This window comes from Podarcis vaucheri (assembly GCF_965113315.1).
Source record: "Podarcis vaucheri genome assembly, chromosome: 4".
In the NCBI taxonomy this organism is placed as follows: domain Eukaryota; kingdom Metazoa; phylum Chordata; class Lepidosauria; order Squamata; family Lacertidae; genus Podarcis; species Podarcis vaucheri.
The window spans coordinates 6,008,079-6,024,594 of record NC_138762.1 but is presented as its reverse complement, the minus strand read 5'-3'; the positions used below and the strand labels follow the sequence as shown (position 1 = coordinate 6,024,594).

At 49.5% G+C, this 16,516-nt stretch overlaps 1 protein-coding gene and 1 pseudogene across 2 annotated transcripts in view; one reads left to right on the top strand and one right to left on the bottom strand.

Annotated features, from left to right (window-relative positions):
- The first annotated feature begins 2,746 nt into the window (after positions 1-2,746).
- LOC309530595 (small ribosomal subunit protein eS25 pseudogene) lies at positions 2,747-3,196 on the top strand (annotated as a pseudogene). The gene has a single exon. The product of its transcript is annotated as a small ribosomal subunit protein eS25 pseudogene (transcript).
- Positions 3,197-12,602: 9,406 nt separating this feature from the next.
- The window catches only part of ARAP1 (ArfGAP with RhoGAP domain, ankyrin repeat and PH domain 1), a 134,911-nt gene continuing 130,997 nt past the window's right edge, over positions 12,603-16,516 (bottom strand). Inside the window, exons 34-35 of the mRNA XM_082219685.1 lie at positions 15,060-15,099; positions 12,603-12,712 (exon numbers count right to left, since the gene is read on the bottom strand). Of these exons, the coding sequence (XP_082075811.1) occupies positions 15,082-15,099 (18 nt within the window). The 3' untranslated portion in view covers positions 12,603-12,712; positions 15,060-15,081. The remainder of the gene's footprint in view (positions 12,713-15,059; positions 15,100-16,516) is intronic.

The following is a 16,516-nucleotide window of genomic DNA, read 5'->3' as shown; positions in this document are numbered from 1 at the left end:
TTATTATTATTATTATTATTATTATTATTATTATTATTATTATCCTCTTCAAAAGCCATCTAGGTTGGTGGCCATCACTGCCTGCTGCAGCAGAGAGTTCCAAAGTTTAAACATGGATTAGAAAAATGATGCCTCCTTTGGAGAAAGGGGATCTTGAGAATTCTCCTCCTCCTTTTGGGCACCCCAGTTTAAGAAGGATATTGACAAGATGACCAAGATGACACCTGTCGGTCAGGAAAACTGATCTCCTAGGAAGGCCAGCCGGTTCTCCCTTTGGGGAGCCAAAAGTCACTCCACACTTCTAGGACTCCTGCTCTCGTAGACTTTTGCTGCATTTTTTCCTGCATTGTAGGGGGTTGGACTAGATGGCTTTCAGAGGTCCCTTCCAATGCTGGGATGCCAGAATTCTCTACTCGTAGGCTCTCACCGTGGCACCCAAAACGACTCTTCCATTCAGCTCACAAACAACGCAGGGCAATTCAACGCTGGTTGTCGGCTCATTAAATCACTGTTTTCCTCTGCCAGGCCTCATCTTCCCCACATGTTCCCTGCGTGTGGAAATCTCTCCTTGCGAAGAAGAGCGCTCCGGTGAAAGGATGCCCTTATCTCCTCCTCCGGTTCACATCCACCTGAGCGCCCATCTGAGGGCGCCCACCTCTCTGTGCCAGTGGCGTAGCGTGGGGGGTGCAGGGGGGGCCGGCCACACCGGGCGCAACATCTGGGGGTTAGGGTTAGGGGGTGCAAATCCACGGGTTAGGGGGCGCAAATTACTTGCCTTGCCCCGGGTGCTGACAACCCATGCTACGCCACTGCTCTGTGCAACGACATCCCTTTCTCTCCACAGCTCCCTCAACGTCCATATCTTGGCTTCTTTTATTCTCCCGCAAAGCAGCTCTCTGAATGACAAGTCGCCCGATTAAGATCTCCCGCTTTCGCAGGCGACAAAAGATCCCAGTGCTCTGGAGAGAGTGCAGAAGTGAGACGAGCGCATGCCGACATTCTTCTGGAGCCCCGTGAGTCACCCTCCTTGGCCACTCCACCTGGTCCCCGCTTCCTGCCTCCGTCAAAGGCAGGTGCCTGCGTTTCGCGAGCCAAGAGGCCTCGCTTTCCGCTGAGTCTTCCTCTCCCACTTGCGCCTCCTTCTCCGGGGCTTCGAGGGTCCTCTAAATGCTCTCAAGAGCTCTCCAAAGACAGCTTGGCTTCAGTGGATCTCGGCTGGCACATTGCAAGAGCAGCTTTGGAGAAGGAAGGTCTCAGGAATGAGTCACTGCTCTGCAACTGCGGGAGGGAGGCAGCCCCACTGGGCTTTTCCTTTATAAATATAAATTGTTGTTGGTTTTACCATATCATTTTCAACAACAATTAAATATAATTTTACATCTTATACAATTTTTTTGACTTCCAACAATCACATCTGAAAATTTTCCAATCTAATCACTTAGTATCCATTTCTTACTTTCACTATTACATTTAAATCTCATAACTAATACAGTGGTGCCTCGGGTTACAGACGCTTCAGGTTACATACGCTTCAGGTTACAGACTCTGCTAACCCAGAAATAGTGCTTCAGGTTAAGAACTTTGCTTCAGGATGAGAACAGAAATCGTGCTCCGGCGGTGCAGTGGCAGCGGGAGGCCCCAGTAGCTAAAGTGGTGCTTCAGGTTAAGAACAGTTTCAGGTTAAGAACGGATCTCCGGAACGAATTAAGTACTTAACTCGAGGTACCACTGTATCTCTCTTCTTTTCCTGTTTTGCAATGTTTCATATATTTCTCCTTACGAAACTTCTTGTAGTCATACTAGCGTAATTTGTTGATTACAGTTGCTCTTCAAATAGTTTGTATATTTCTTCCAGTCTTCTGTGAATCTCTGATCCCGCAGGTTTCGAATCCTTCCTGTCATTTTATCTAATTCTGCATAGTCCACCCGCTGAATTTTTTCATAGAAATGCAGAATTGTAGGAAGGGACCCCCAAGGGTCATCTAGTCCAACCCCCAGCAATGCAGGAATCTCAGCTAAAGCATCCATGGCAGATGGCTGTCTGATCTCTGCTCAGAAACCTCCAAGGAAGGAGAGTCTACAGTCAACCAAGCAAGACCATTATTCCATTTTTGAACAGCTCTCACTGCCAGAAAGTTCTTCCTGATGTTTACTCGGAATCTCCTTTCTTGTGACTTGGAGCCATGGGTTCAAGTCCTACCCTCCGGAGCAGGAGGAAACATGCTTGCTCCATCCTCCACGTGATACTTGAGATATTGGAATATTGCTATCAATCTCTTCTCGGTCTCCTTTTCCCCAGGCTAAACATATTCAGCTCCCTCAACCGTTCCTCATAAGGCTTGGTTTCCAGACCCTTGATCATCTCCTCTGCCCATGTTCTCACTTGTCAACATCCTTCTCAAATTGTGATGCCCAGAGCTGGTCACAGGTATGGTCTGACCAAGGCAGAAGAGAGTTCTGGGTTCAGGTCCTACCCTCCAGAGCAGGAGAAAACAAGCTGGTTCCCTCTCCCATGGGACAGCCCTTGAGATACTGGAAGATGGCTATGATATCTCCCCTGGAAAGGTGGTGGACTCTCCTTCGTGGGCCCTCTATCAGGGATGCTTCAGCTGTGAGTCTTGGATTTCAGAGGGTTAGTCTAGATGGCCATTGGGTTCCCTTCCAACTCCACAATTGTGATTCTGTGATTCTGTGAAATCTCTCTTCCCTGTCATACAGGTCATCCCATTCCTTTCTGGCCGGAAATCGGCGAAGGTGAAGCAGCGACTGCCCCATGCCGCCAAAGGACAATAAGAAGAAGGAGGAAGCGGGCAAGTCGGCCAAGAATGACAAGGACCCCGTCAACAAGTCCAGTGGAAAAGCCAAAAAGAAGAAGAAGTGGTCCACAGGGAAAGTAAGAGACAAGTTGAACAACCTTGTTCTGTTTGACAAAGCTCCTTCCGACAAGCTGTGCAAGGAGGTGCCAAACGACAAACGCATCACACCTGCTGTGGTCTCTGAAAGGCTGAAGATTCGAGGCTCCTTGGCTTCTCAGCAAAGGCCTATTCAAACTGGTGTCCAATCACAGAGCCCAGGTCATCTACACCCAAAACACCAAGGGGGTGTGTGTGATGCGCCAGCTGCTGAGGAGGACGCATAAAAGGTTCTTGGGAGGTTTTTAGACTCTGTATATCACAAAAATAAAATAATTTGAACTCCTGGAGGGGGTAGAATACAGGTCATCCCACCCTAAGTTTCAAGTTGGGACTGGCACTTATGTCCAAGATGAACTGGGAGTTTTGCCAGCTTCCTGCCCTTTGGGTGGGGGGTAGTAGTAGTAGTAGTAGTAGTAGTAGTAGTAATTTATTATTTATACCCCGCCCATCTGGCTGGGTTTCCCCAGGCACTCTGGGCGGCTCCCAACAGAATATTAAACACAATAAAACGTCAAACATTAAAAACTTCCCTAAACAGAGCTGCCTTCAGATGTCTTCTAAAAGTCGGACAGTTGTTTATTTCCTTGACATCTGGTGGGAGGGAGTTCCACAGGGCAGGCGCCACTACCGAGAAGGCCCTCTGCCTGGTTACTTCAAGGTCCCTTTGGAAAGGGCCAGCTCACAAACATCTCTGTGCGGAAGCAAGGAAGGAGCGCTGCTCTCTATGCAAAATATGCATCGCCGAAATAACAGCAGGCTTCATTTCCCCAGGAACCCAGAATAATTTCCCTCTTTGTCCTTATTTCAATTTTCTTCCCTTGGTTGTGCTCTTCAACTTAATCCTCGCCGGGTTTCTCTTCCCCCTTTCTTTTTGCATTTGTCGGAAAGCAGGGGAGCGTCTAATTGATTGCCTCCTTCCTTTTTGCAAAGCAATATTCCCCATGCAATTTGTGATAGGAAGCAGGTCCATGAATAAGAAGAGCAGGGCCTGAAATAAATAATGCGCTTGCGCACCAGATGAAGCACCACCATTAAAAAGAATAACATTGGTTAGTTCATATATATATATATATATATATATATATATATATATATATATATATGTAAAGGTAAAGGTACCCCTGCCCGTACGGGCCAGTCTTGACAGACTCTAGGGTTGTGCGCTCATCTCACTCTAGAGGCCTGGAGCCAGCGCTGTCCGCAGACACTTCCGGGTCATGTGGCCAGTGTGACAAGCTGCATCTGGCGAGCCAGCGCAGCACACGGAACGCCGTTTACCTTCCCGCTAGTAAGCGGTCCCTATTTATCTACTTGCACCCAGGGGTGCTTTCGAACTGCTAGGTTGGCAGGCGCCGGGACCGAGCGACGGGAGCGCACCCCGCTGCGGGGATTCGAGCCGCCGACCATTCGATCGGCAAGTCCTAGGCGCTGAGGCTTTTACCCACAGTGCCACCCGCGTCCCATACACACACACACACATACATATCGTTTACAGGGACGCGGGTGGCGCTGTGGGTTAAACAACAGAGCCTAGAACTAGCGGATTAGAAGGTCGGAGGTTTGAATCCCCGTGACGGAGTGAGCTCCCGTTGCTTGGTCCCTGCTCCTGCCAACCTAGCAGTTCGAAAGCACCTCAAAGTGGAAGTAGATAAATAGGTACCACTCCAGTGGGAAGGTAAACGCTGTTTCCGTGCGCTGCTCTGGTTCGCCAGAAGCGGCTTAGTCATGCTGGCCACTGACCTGGAAGCTGTACGCCGGCTCCCTTGGCCAGTAAAGCGAGATGAGCGCCGCAACCCCAGAGTCGTCCACGACTGGACCTAACGGCCAGGGGTCCCTTTACCTTACCGTTTACAGCTTATAGCAGAGTTAATAGCTCAGAATCTGGCTCTTCCCAGTCCTGCCATTCTGTCTCATTCACAGATCACTAGCACTTCTTAAAACAACCTGGGAACAGTTTACCTTATTCCTTTTTTTTTTAATTAGAAATTTGAATTCATCATTAATACACATATACAAACATACAAACATACATTTCATACAATCCTTAAAAATGTTCAAACATACTTACACTCAATCCCACAAATAGATCCTTTCCCCATCACCATCCACCAACCCTTCACCCCACCTTTGTGTTTGACTTCCAATCTACTCAATTACAATTTCTTTCCACTTCTATTACTTTCTTTCACACACCTTTACCCTAATTTCATACTTCTTTTTCTATTACACATTGTTTTCCATCTTATTTGATATTTCAGTATTTGAAACGGAACTTGTTTATTCTAATAGGAGTTCTGATTTTTCGATATGATTTTGCACGTATCTTTTAAACACCTTCCAGTCCCTATCGTTCTTTTCTTTTGAAATCCTTCCAATTTCTTCCATTGTTTTGGATATATTGTAATCCTCCAATAGTTTGGCAAGCCACTCTGTTTTTGTCGGTATTATACCACTTTTCCAGTTTTTCGCAATCAATAGCCTTGCTGCTACTGTTGCGTATAAATATAAGGTCTTATCTTCTTCCTTTAGGCTTCCTGGTACTATTTACCTTATTCCATACAGTGGTACCTCAGGTTACATACACTTCAGGTTACATACACTTTCTGCTAACCCAGAAATAGTGCTTCAGGTTAAGAAGTTTGCTTCAGGATAAGAACAGAAATCGGGCTCCGGCGGCGCGGCAGCAGCAGGAGGCCCCATTACCTAAAGTGGTGCTTCAGGTTAAGAACAGTTTCAGGTTAAGAACGGACCTCCGGAACTAATTAAGTACTTAACCTGAGGTACCACTGTATACACAAACTCGACCACTTTGATCCCCAGAACTGGCACTCTCACAGATGCGCATGACCCCTTTCGCCTTTGGAACTTCCTGCCAATTGATATCAGGCAGGTGCCTTTGCCGTTCTTTTCCCACCCACACCTGCTAAAAACAGGGTTTTATTGTGTAGACAAGCCTACCCAGATGTTCAGGAGGTTGATGCGAGTTTAAATCTGCTTTTAGTTCTATTGTCATTTTAGTTTTCCGAAAGTCTTTTAAGTTATCGCTGGTAATCTTTCTTATGGGCAATTTTACTGTATTGTCTTTCTTGCAAACCACTTTGGGGCTTGGTTTGGTTTTGCAAACAAGCAGTGCATAAATGTTAGGAAACAATAAATAAAATGTCCTCGTGATGTGACATTGCGCAGCGTGGGCTGTGAGCCGGCGCCTCGCAAAGGAAGATTCTGGTGACTCACGCAAGTGAGCCAAATCCCGTGCTCAGAAAGGAAGTCCAAGCAGGAAAATGAATCTCCGCGCAGGATCCTTGGTTGTGGCGCATTGAAGATTTCTTCCCCGACGTCACATGGATCCTGCAAGCGAAGCCCTGTGGGGTGCAAAACCATCGTGTGTCTCTATTCCAGCAGTGCCCCCAGTTTGCTTAGTAATTGTTTTGCTTAGTAATCCGGCACTGAATGGATCCTATGGCCATGCTGTGTCCCCACATGTTCTTTTGGGAACCACAGGAGAGGAGAGTACAGCTCGTGGGTTTCGCATTACCTTCAGGAGCTTAGGGCCTCATCAAACCTCAATCCGGCCCTGGATCCATTGCTAGCCCTCCTTGCCCTGGCCCTTTCCCCCTTGCACGCTCAGAGTTTGCAGTCGCATTGAGCACCATCCCTTCTCTGCCTGGCCTCCCCCGTGCTCTGCTTCGAGGAGGAAAACGCACCAAGTCAGAACAAGTCGCAGAGAAACTAATTTGTCGCCCACTCGACGGACAGCCTGCCTGGCACTTGTTCCCCGGCCTTCAAAAGCGGGTCTCGCTTACGCAGAGACGCCTCGAGAGCCTTCGAAGCAGAGCGCGGATTCCTCTCGCTCTTTTGTACCGGCACGCGTCTCCATCTCAAGGTTGCCAAGGCATCCCACGTCGATTATCTCGAACAATGATCAGCACTCTGAGCCCAAGACGGAGCCGGCTCGCTTCTGCCTCTTGTCCATTCATTGCCTGCAACCTCTCTGCACCTGCTCCTTCCGTCTCGCGGGCGCAAACGCTCCCCCTGCGAGGATGGCCATTGTGATGCGAACGCTCTCCTCCTCCTCCTTCCTCCGCCGCCTCCCATTCTCGCTTTGCAGAGCGAGCCTCTCTCCCTGCCCACTTGAACCCAGTAAATGTCAGCATGGCTCCAGGCTTTCTTTTCTGAAATGAAAAGGCAGCGAGAGGTCCGGGCAGGTCATAGAATGATGGAGTTGGAAGGGGCCCCCAAGAGTATGGTTACCAGGTTTTTTCCAATGAATCCGGGGTGTTTTTTGGAAGCTGAGTAGCAACAGGGAGTCAGTACAGTGGTGCCCCGCAAGACGAATGCCTCGCAAGACGGAAAACTCGCTAGACGAAAGAGTTTTCCGTTTTGGAGGTGCTTCACAAAACGAATTTCTTATGGGCTTGCTTCGCAAGACGACAATGTCTTGCGAGTTCCTGCTGGGTTTTTCCCCCTCCCCCCTTTTTCTAAGCCGCTAAGCCGCTTATCAGCTTATCCGATCAGCAGATAAGCCGCTAAAAGCCGCTAATAGCGCTAATCCGCTAATCCTTCAATGGGCTTGCTTCGCAAGACGAAAAAACCGCTAAACGAAGAAAATCACAGAACGGATTCTTTTCGTCTTGCGAGGCACCACTGTAGTGGGGATGGTGAGGCAAAAGACCCTGATCCCAAGCACACATGCACATTGTATAAAGGTGCAAAGCCCTTCTTTCGCACCCTGTGAAACATAAATGTACAGAGTTTTTTAAAAACTGGGCAACGGCGTGCCGCCTGCCTGTGACTCCCAAGCCTTCCCAGATCTCCTGGCCCCCTCCCCCTTTGTTTTGACAGATCGGGGGAGGCTTGGGAGTCGCGGGCGGGTGGCCATTGCCCAGTTTTTTAAAAAAACTCTGTGCATTTATGTTTCACAGGGTGCAAAAGAAGAGCTTTGCACCTTGCCTGACAGAGAAACCATGAGCCTTGCACCCCTCCTAGACAAGACCCGCCCGCCCGCAACTCCCGAGCCTCCCCCGATCAGTCAAAACAAAGGGGGAAGGGGTCAGGAGATCTGTACCGCCAGACGTCCCCGGTTCATCTTTGGCAGTGGTGGCGGCAGCGAGCAGCTCCTGAAGCCAGCCAGAGCCAACTGCACTACCAGGCTGGCTCCAGGCTGCTGAGGCTGCCGCTGCCGCTGCCACGTTTCCTGCGGACAGATTTGCAAATACAGGGACTGTCCCCAGGAACTGGGGATGTCTGGTAACCCTACCCAAGAGTCATCTAGTCTGACCCCCCTGCAACGCAAAAATCACAGCCAAAGCACGTTGAGGGACACGATCCTCGGATTCAGCACTGCCACCCTCCTGGGCTGGATTCAGTCCTTGAAAGGCCCCAAGCACTGAAAAGATGAGGTACGTGTAATTCAAAATAAATGCAATATGAAGCCAGTCTCTCAGGCCAGTCTACCTCGCAGGGCAGTTGCAGGGATCAAATGGCAAGAGGGAGAACCCTGTGTGGCGCCTTGAACTCCTGCGGGGCCGGGAAGGGGGCCAAGTAGAAATGCAATAATAAAAATTAAAAGCTGGGCTTGAGTTCAATAGCACCCTCGATAGCTCAGCTGGTAAGAGCAGGAGACTTTTAATCTGAAGGTTGTGGATTCGAGTCCCGCGTTGGGCAAAAGATTCCTGCACTGCAGGGGGTTGGACTAGATGACCCTCGGGGTCCCTTCCAACTCTACGATTCTATGATTCTGTAATTCACTCTTCTTGCAGCTTCCAGAAGCTGCTATTGAGAGGCTCCGCTGCCCCCAAAGCCAGATTAAGACCCCACAGAATTCAAAATAAAAACAATACTGAACTGTATTTTTTTCATGAAATGAAAACGAAACATGGACTAACTGCAACACAGGACAGGGTCTGATTTCTCTGAATTATTTTGATTTGCGCTGGACAATGCCCCCCCCCCCACTTCCCGTTTAGGTGGGGATAAGCAATAGTTCTGGTTTTCCCCATGAGTATTCTGATGCTTTAAAAAACAACAACAGGCAAACCTCTCCTACAAAGAGCCACTGCCAGCAGTTATTTAACTGGAGGGAGGGAAATGCCCTTTGCACATGTTCAGAGGCACTCTCCGGATTCTGGTTCTCACATCCTGGGCTGGGCCCCAGGATCGAGAACAAAAAGCAAAGGCCGAGTCCCTGTTCTGTGCTATTTCACGACAGGCAGCGCAGTGCAATGGTTAGAGAGCTGGGAGAAACCCGAGTGCGGATCTCCACTTGGGCATGAGGCTCACTGGGTGTGACCCTGGGGGCCAGTCAGTGCTTCTCAGCCTGTCCTACCCCACAGGGCTGTGGTGATCTCCTTGGAAGAAACGCTAGGATAGATAGTCTGTGAGCACCTAGAAAGGAATGCTGTGATCACCAATAGTCAGCATGGATTTCTGAAAAATAAGTCATGTCAGACTAACCTGATCTTGTTTTTTGACAGAATTACAAGCCTGGTAGATGAAGGGAACGCAGTGGATGTAGCCTACCTTGATTTCAGCAAGGTATTTGACAAGGTGCCCCATGATATTCTTGTAAAGAAGCTGGTCAAATGCGGTCTTGACTCTGCTACCACTCAGTGGATTTGTAACTGGCTGACTGACCGAACCCAAAGGGTGCTCATCAATGGTTCCTCTTCATCCTGGAGAAGAGTGACTAGTGGGGTGCCACAGGGTTCTGTCTTGGGCCCGGTCTTATTCAACATCTTTATCAACGACTTGGATGATGGACTCAAGGGCATCCTGATCAAATTTGCAGATGACACCAAACTGGGAGGGGTGGCTAACACCCCAGAGGACAGGATCACACTTCAAAACGACCTTGACAGATTAGAGAACTGGGCCAAAACAAACAAGATGAATTTTAACAGGGAGAAATGTAAAGTATTGCACTTGGGGGGAAAAAATGAGAGGCACAAATACAAGATGGGGGACACCTGGCTTGAGAGCAGTATATGTGAAAAGGATCTAGGAGTCTTGGTTGACCACAAACTTAACATGAGCCAACAGTGTGACGCGGCAGCTAAAAAAGCCAATGCAATTCTGGGCTGCATCAATAGGAGTATAGCATCTAGATCAAGGGAAGTAATAGATTCTATGAAATGCAATAAATAACAAAGTTCTTTCCAAAGAGAAACCTCCCTCTTACCAGCGTTGCAATGCTGCTCTCTCTTGCTCCCTCAAAAGGGACACAGGATCCCTGCGCCATCATCTCCTCTTCCCCCCCCCCCCCCGTCAAATGGATGCATAATAGCCCAGCGAGACTAATGGAGCCTTGGGAACTGACACAGTGGAAGAGACTCTTCTCCATTAGCTGCAGAAGCAGCCGCTGCTCTGGCGTTAATGGATGCATTTGAATCCTAACAATAGTAAAAATAAAGGATACTTGCAATGTTCAGTGCAAGAGGGAAAAACCGAGATGAAAACACGGTTGGGAGAGGATCTCAGCTCTTGGGTGGCCTCTGCAGGAGCAAACAGGACCCCACGGCATGTGGGAACGCAGAAAGGGGCGAATACAGGTCACTTTGCCCAAACCACTGCTCAGCCACAAGTCGCTGGTTAAACCATGAATTTGCTCTCGCTAAGCAACAAAGGCAGGGAACTGCAATGTTGGTAGGAGGTTCAGAGTGGTGAAAGCAACCTCTTGCAGAAAAAGGTGGGATATAAATGCATTCAACATACTGAGGTTGAATCCTGACAAGACAGAAGTACTGCTTTTGGCGGACAGGAGGTGGGCAACTGTGGAGGACTCTCTGGTCCTGAATTGGGCAACTGTGTGCAGCCTGGGAGTCATTTTGGACTCACAGCCGTCCATGGAGGCGCAGATTAATTCTGTGTCTAGGGTAGCTGTTTATCAGCTCCATCTGGTACACAGGATGAGACCCTACCTGCCCGTGGACTGTCTGGCCAGAGTGGTGCATGCTCTGGTTATCTCTCGCTTGGACTACTGCAATGCACTCTACGTGGGGCTACCTTTGAAGGTGACCCGGAAACTACAACTAATCCAGAATGCGGCAGCTAGACTGGTGACTGGGAGCGGCCGCCGAGACCACATAACACTGTGTTGGTGCTGACCTTGAAAGCCCTAAAAGGCCTCGGCCCAGTATACCTGAAGAAGCGTCTCCACCGCCATCATTCTGCCCAGATACTGAGGTCCAGCGCTGAGGGCCTTCTGGCGCTTCCCTCCCTGCGAGAAGCCAGTTACAGGGAAGCAGGCAGAGGGCCTTCTTGGCAGTGGCACCCGCCCTGTGGAACGCCCTCCCACCAGATGTCAAAGAGAAAAACAACTACTAGACTTTTAGAAGACATCTGAAGGCAGCCCTGTTTAGGGAAGCTTTTAATGTTTAATAGACTATTGTACTGGTATTTTAATATTCTGTTGGAAGCCACCCAGAGTAGCTGGGGAAACCCAGCCAGATGGGCGGGGTAGAAATAAATATATTATTATTATTATTATTATTATTATTATTATTATTATTATTTAAAAAGTAAGAAATCTGTCTCCCTCCTCCCCTTCACAATCCTCAATCAGTATCTTGGCGACAGCCCTTTAGGAAAACTGTGATCCCTGCATAGCAGCGGCTGCAACTAAATGACCCTCTGGTCCCTTCCAGCTTGACAAATCTATAAAAACCTCCATCTCAGGTGTTCAGCCAGCCCAGATAAAGTGTCAGAGACACCAGGACACAGGATTCTCCAAGGGTATTTATTACCATTACAAAAAAAGACGACAAGAAGAGGTGTTGCTCTTTAGGAAAGATTCTGCCTGCCCGCTTTTCCCACAGCTTCCCAGCATCAGACGAAGAAGGCAGGGGGGTTTTCCCGGGCCTTAAGCCTCGCTGGCCTCCTCACTGTCCAAACAGAGGCAGGCAAGAAGCACCCACCCCTGACATCTCTCTGCACCCAGCGCTGCTGCTCGGCGGCTCTGGCGATGCTCCTTTGTCCCTCCTCCGTCCACCCGGGTACCAAACACGAGCAGCCGGTCTTGCCGAGGGAGACAGGCAGAAGTTCTCAGCACCCGCAACCCACCAGGTCAAGGCGAAGGGGTTGGCAAAGAGAGAGAGAGAGCACAGAGGAAGGCAGACAAGAGTCTCTCTCTCCTGCCAGCTCTCCAGAGTGAGAGCAGGAAGCAGAGATGCTTCTGAATACCAGTCCCCGCAAAGCAAGTGCGCTCTGCTTGGTCCCTGCAAGAACAGGATGCGGGACTAGACGAGTCACTGGCCTCATCCGGCAGGATTTCCCTGTGTGATACTGCCAGGAAGCCCTCGGCCGGATCCAAGATGGTCACAGTCCTTTCTGCCCCACTGAGAACAAAAAAGGGAATTGGCAAGGCCCTGGAGCACCTTCAGAGAGGGCTCAAAATCCACGCCGTGGCCAGTGGAGGCGTCTCACGGTTCCTGCACAATCCGAAAGAAGAAAGATGCCGCGGGCTAAAGCCACCAGGACAGGACAGGGGGCAGGAGCGATGCCAGTTTGGTAGTGAATTTGGCACATGTTGATCAGAGATGCAACTTCTCCAGTGGTTTGTCTTGGGTTCCCGGTTGGCTTATCAATGTCCCAGCCTCCTGAGGACCGTCTCCAGGGCTGTCCTTGAAGAAAGCTCCCTCCTTCCTTTTGAGAGTCCTCGGCTCAGCCTAGCAGGGAGATGGGGAGTCCTTAAAGGGCAGGCTTTGTTCCTGAACGTCCCCCCCTCCCTTCCCCGCTGGACCAGCCAAGGGCTCTTCGTTTCTGGACGGCTCCTTCGCCTCCTTGGACTTTGGCCAAGCATCCTGCGGGAGGAAAGAGAGAGACGCTAAAATTACACCCTCCTGTCCTGTACTCTCTACACACCTGTCCTGTACAAAACTACAAAGACCTGAGGAACGAGATCATCACCCCACTCGTCCTAACCACCCCAGGGCGCTCAACCACTGCCACAATGCCCTTTCTTCTTCTATCAGATAACAGCAAAGGTTGCTAGATTCATAGCAGGAGCGTTCAGAATAAGGACCACTAAATGACTGCCGGTTCAGGGCTTTAAACTGTGCTTTTATATCAAATTCCCTTTTCTGCGTATACCAGGGGTCTGCAACCTTTAAGACAAAAAGAGCCACTTGGACCAGTTTCTGAAGGGGGGGGGGAACTGGGAGCCGCAAAACCATTGCGACATTTAAAATAAATATATCTCCGGAGCTGCGATCTGACAGCAGGCGGGAAGGTGACGTTGGGACGGTGCGTGACTAACGCATGCACCGCCCCCATGCGGCGTCACAGCCAGTACAGCGCCCGCCACAGTGGGGAGTGTCGGGGCGCACAATGCGCCTCCTCCCCTCGCTAGTATCCGCCCCGGAGCCACGGCAAAGGTGTAAAAGAGCCACATGCGGCTCCGGAGCCATGGGTTGCAGACCCCTGGCGTATACTGTAATGTTTTACTGTTGCTATGGCCATTGGCTAATGCGAATAAAGTTTTTTCTCTCTCTCTCTGGTTAGCCACTGGGGGGAAGAGGATCCTAGGCTAGGTCTGATCAGGCAATGTCTTCTTAACAATACCCCTGGTTGCCATTTGCGCACATACCAGGTTTTATCTGCGCTGGCACAAAACTAGGTGCTGTTAGAAGCAAAGCACCCAGGAAGGACGGCCAGGTTTCTGAAGAGCACGGCAAACGGAGGCAGAGGACTGGGGAAGGACGCACAGGGATGCGGCCGAACCTTTTGCAGTGGGGGGGGGGGGTCCTTGGACACAGGTGCCACCGGTATATTTTAAGAGGATCTGGGCCAGGGGAGAACAAGATGGAGCAAGTTCATGGGAGCGTGGCTGAGATGATCAACTCTGATGAGGAACAGTTGAAGGCATTGGGGATGTTTTGCCTGGAGAAGAGAAGACTGAGAAGTGATGGAACAGCTCCCTTCAAATCTCTGGGCTATGGGTCATGGAAGGGTCATGGAATCGTAAAACTTTAGAGTTGGAAGGGACACCCAGGACTCATCTAGTCCAACGCGCCACAATGCAGGAATCTCAGCTGAAGCATCTGCTTAGGGACCTCCAAGGAAGGAGAGTTCACCAGCTTCTGCAAGCTTCCGAACAGCTCATACGGTCAAATAGTTCTTCCTGGCGTTTAGACAAACTGGAACGTGTCCAGAGGAGGGCAACCAAAATGGTCAAAGGCCTGGAAATGATGCCTTATGAGGAACGGCTAAGGGAGCTGGGCATGTTTAGCCTGGAGAAGAGGAGGTTAAGGGGTGATATGATAGCCATGTTCCAATATATAAAAGGATGTCACATAGAGGAGGGAGAAAGGTTGTTTTCTGCTGCTCCAGAGAAGCGGACACGGAGCAATGGATCCAAACTACAAGAAAGAAGATTCCACCTAAACATTAGGAAGAACTTCCTGACAGTAAGAGCTGTTTGACAGTGGAATTTGCTGCCAAGGAGTGTGGTGGAGTCTCCTGCTTTGGAGGTCTTTAAGCAGAGGCTTGACAACCATATGTCAGGAGTGCTCTGACGGTGTTTCCTGCTTGGCAGGGGGTTGGACTCGATGGCCCTTGTGGTCTCCTCCAACTCTATCATTCTAGGATTCTAGTCGGAATCTCTTTTCTTGGAAATTGAAGCCGCTGGTTTGGGCCCTAGCCTCCGGAGCAGGAGAAAACAAGCTTGCTCTTCCATGGGACGGTCCTTGAGATATTTGAAGATGGCCCTCATATCTCCTCTCCATCTTCTGTGCTCCATACCCAATTCCTTCAAGCGTTCCTCATCAGGCTTGGTTTCCAGACCTTTGATCCTCTTGGTTGCCCTCTTCTGCCCACCTTCCAGCTTGTCAACATCCTTCTTATATTGGGGTGCCCAGAATTGGACACAGGACTCCAGGTGTGGTCTGACCAAGGCAGAATACAGTGGGACTATGACTTTCCTTGATCTGGACAGTGGACTTCAGTTGATGCCCCTAGAAGAGCATTAGTCAATCGCCTTTGTTGCGAAACTCCTCCTGAGGCAGGATGTTGTAGCTTTTAGAAACCTTTTGGCCAAGAGGACTAAGAGAGACCTCAGTGGTCCTTCAAAAACCAGGTCTCTTCTCAGCAGCCCTGCGGACTGCATGTGGGGGCAAGTTAGCATCCGTGGCGCAGGGAGTCAATAGTTACCTGCCACGCTTGGTGTCCGGTTTCATACATCCCGAAGGAGCTGGAGAGGAAAGGAGACAAGCTTAGAAAGGGAGAAGTCGCCTTCCTGTCCTCCTGTCTCGCCATCTGGCCCAGGGCGGGCCTGACAGGCCTCATAAGGACGGCTGCTGTTTCTTGCAGGGTTTCCCCAGCTTGGGTCTCCCACTGTTTTGGGACTACAACTCCCATCTTCCCTAGCTAGTGGAACCAGTGGCCAGGGATGATGGGAACTGTAGCCCAAAAACAGCTGGAGAACCAAGTTGGGGAAACCTTGATTCATTGCATTTCCACCCCACCTTTCCTCCACGGAGCTGAAGGTGATGTAAGTAGTCCTCCTCCTCCTCTTATCTTGACAACAACCACCCTGCGAGGTTGGCTGAGAGTGAGTGGCCAAGTGTGAGATTCAAACCCGTGTCTCTCCCAGGTCCTAGTCTGACACTCTGACCACTACACCACACTGCCTCTCAAGCCTGTAGGCTTCCGCTACCAAAGAAATAAGCCAGACCCAGCTGTGTGTGCGGTGATCAGGAACAGTAATAATAACAACAATAATTTATTATTTATGCCCCGCCCATCTGGCTGGGTCCCCCCCAGCCACTCTGGGCGGCTTCCAACAAAACACTAAAATACAATAGTCTATTAAACATTAAAAGCTTCCCTTCAGATGTCTTCTAAAAGTCTGGTAGTTATTTCCTTGACATCTGGGTGGGAGGGCGTTCCACAGGGCGGGCGCCACCACCGAGAAGGCCCTCTGTCTGGTTCCCTGCAACTTGGCTTCTCACAGTGAGGGAACCGCCAGAAGGCCCTCGGAGCTGGACCTCAGTGTCTGAGCAGAACGATGGGGGTGGAGACACTCCTTCGGGTATACTGGACTGAGGCCGTTTAGGCCTTTCAAGGTCAGCACCAACACTTTGAATCGTGCTCAGAAATGTACTGGGAGCCAGTGTTGGTCTTTCAAGACCAGTGTTATGAGGTCTCAGTGGCCACTCCCAGTCACCATTCTAGCTGCCACATTCTGGATTAGTTGTAGTTTCTTTTTAAAAAAATAATATTTATTGCTTTTCCAACAATTTAAACAGTACCAAAAAAAAAAGAATAGACAATACAATGCAAAAACTACATAACACTAACACAAAACACTAACACATTAAACTAACAAAACAAAACAAAAGCAATTTAAAACACATCAAATAATTTCAATATCTTATCTTTCATTCACTTATTTCAACGACCTCCTCACACCTCCCTTTTTGTATTCCACTTCTATAATTATTTCAGCAATTCCTTTTCATCTTCCTCAGTTTTCTATCCTAAAATTATCTTAACATTCTAACCTTGTTTTTCCCCTTTAATATTCTATTAATCTATTTGGATTAGTTGTAGTTTCTGGGTCACCTTCAAAGGTAGCCCCACACAGAGCGCATTGCGGTAGTCCAAGC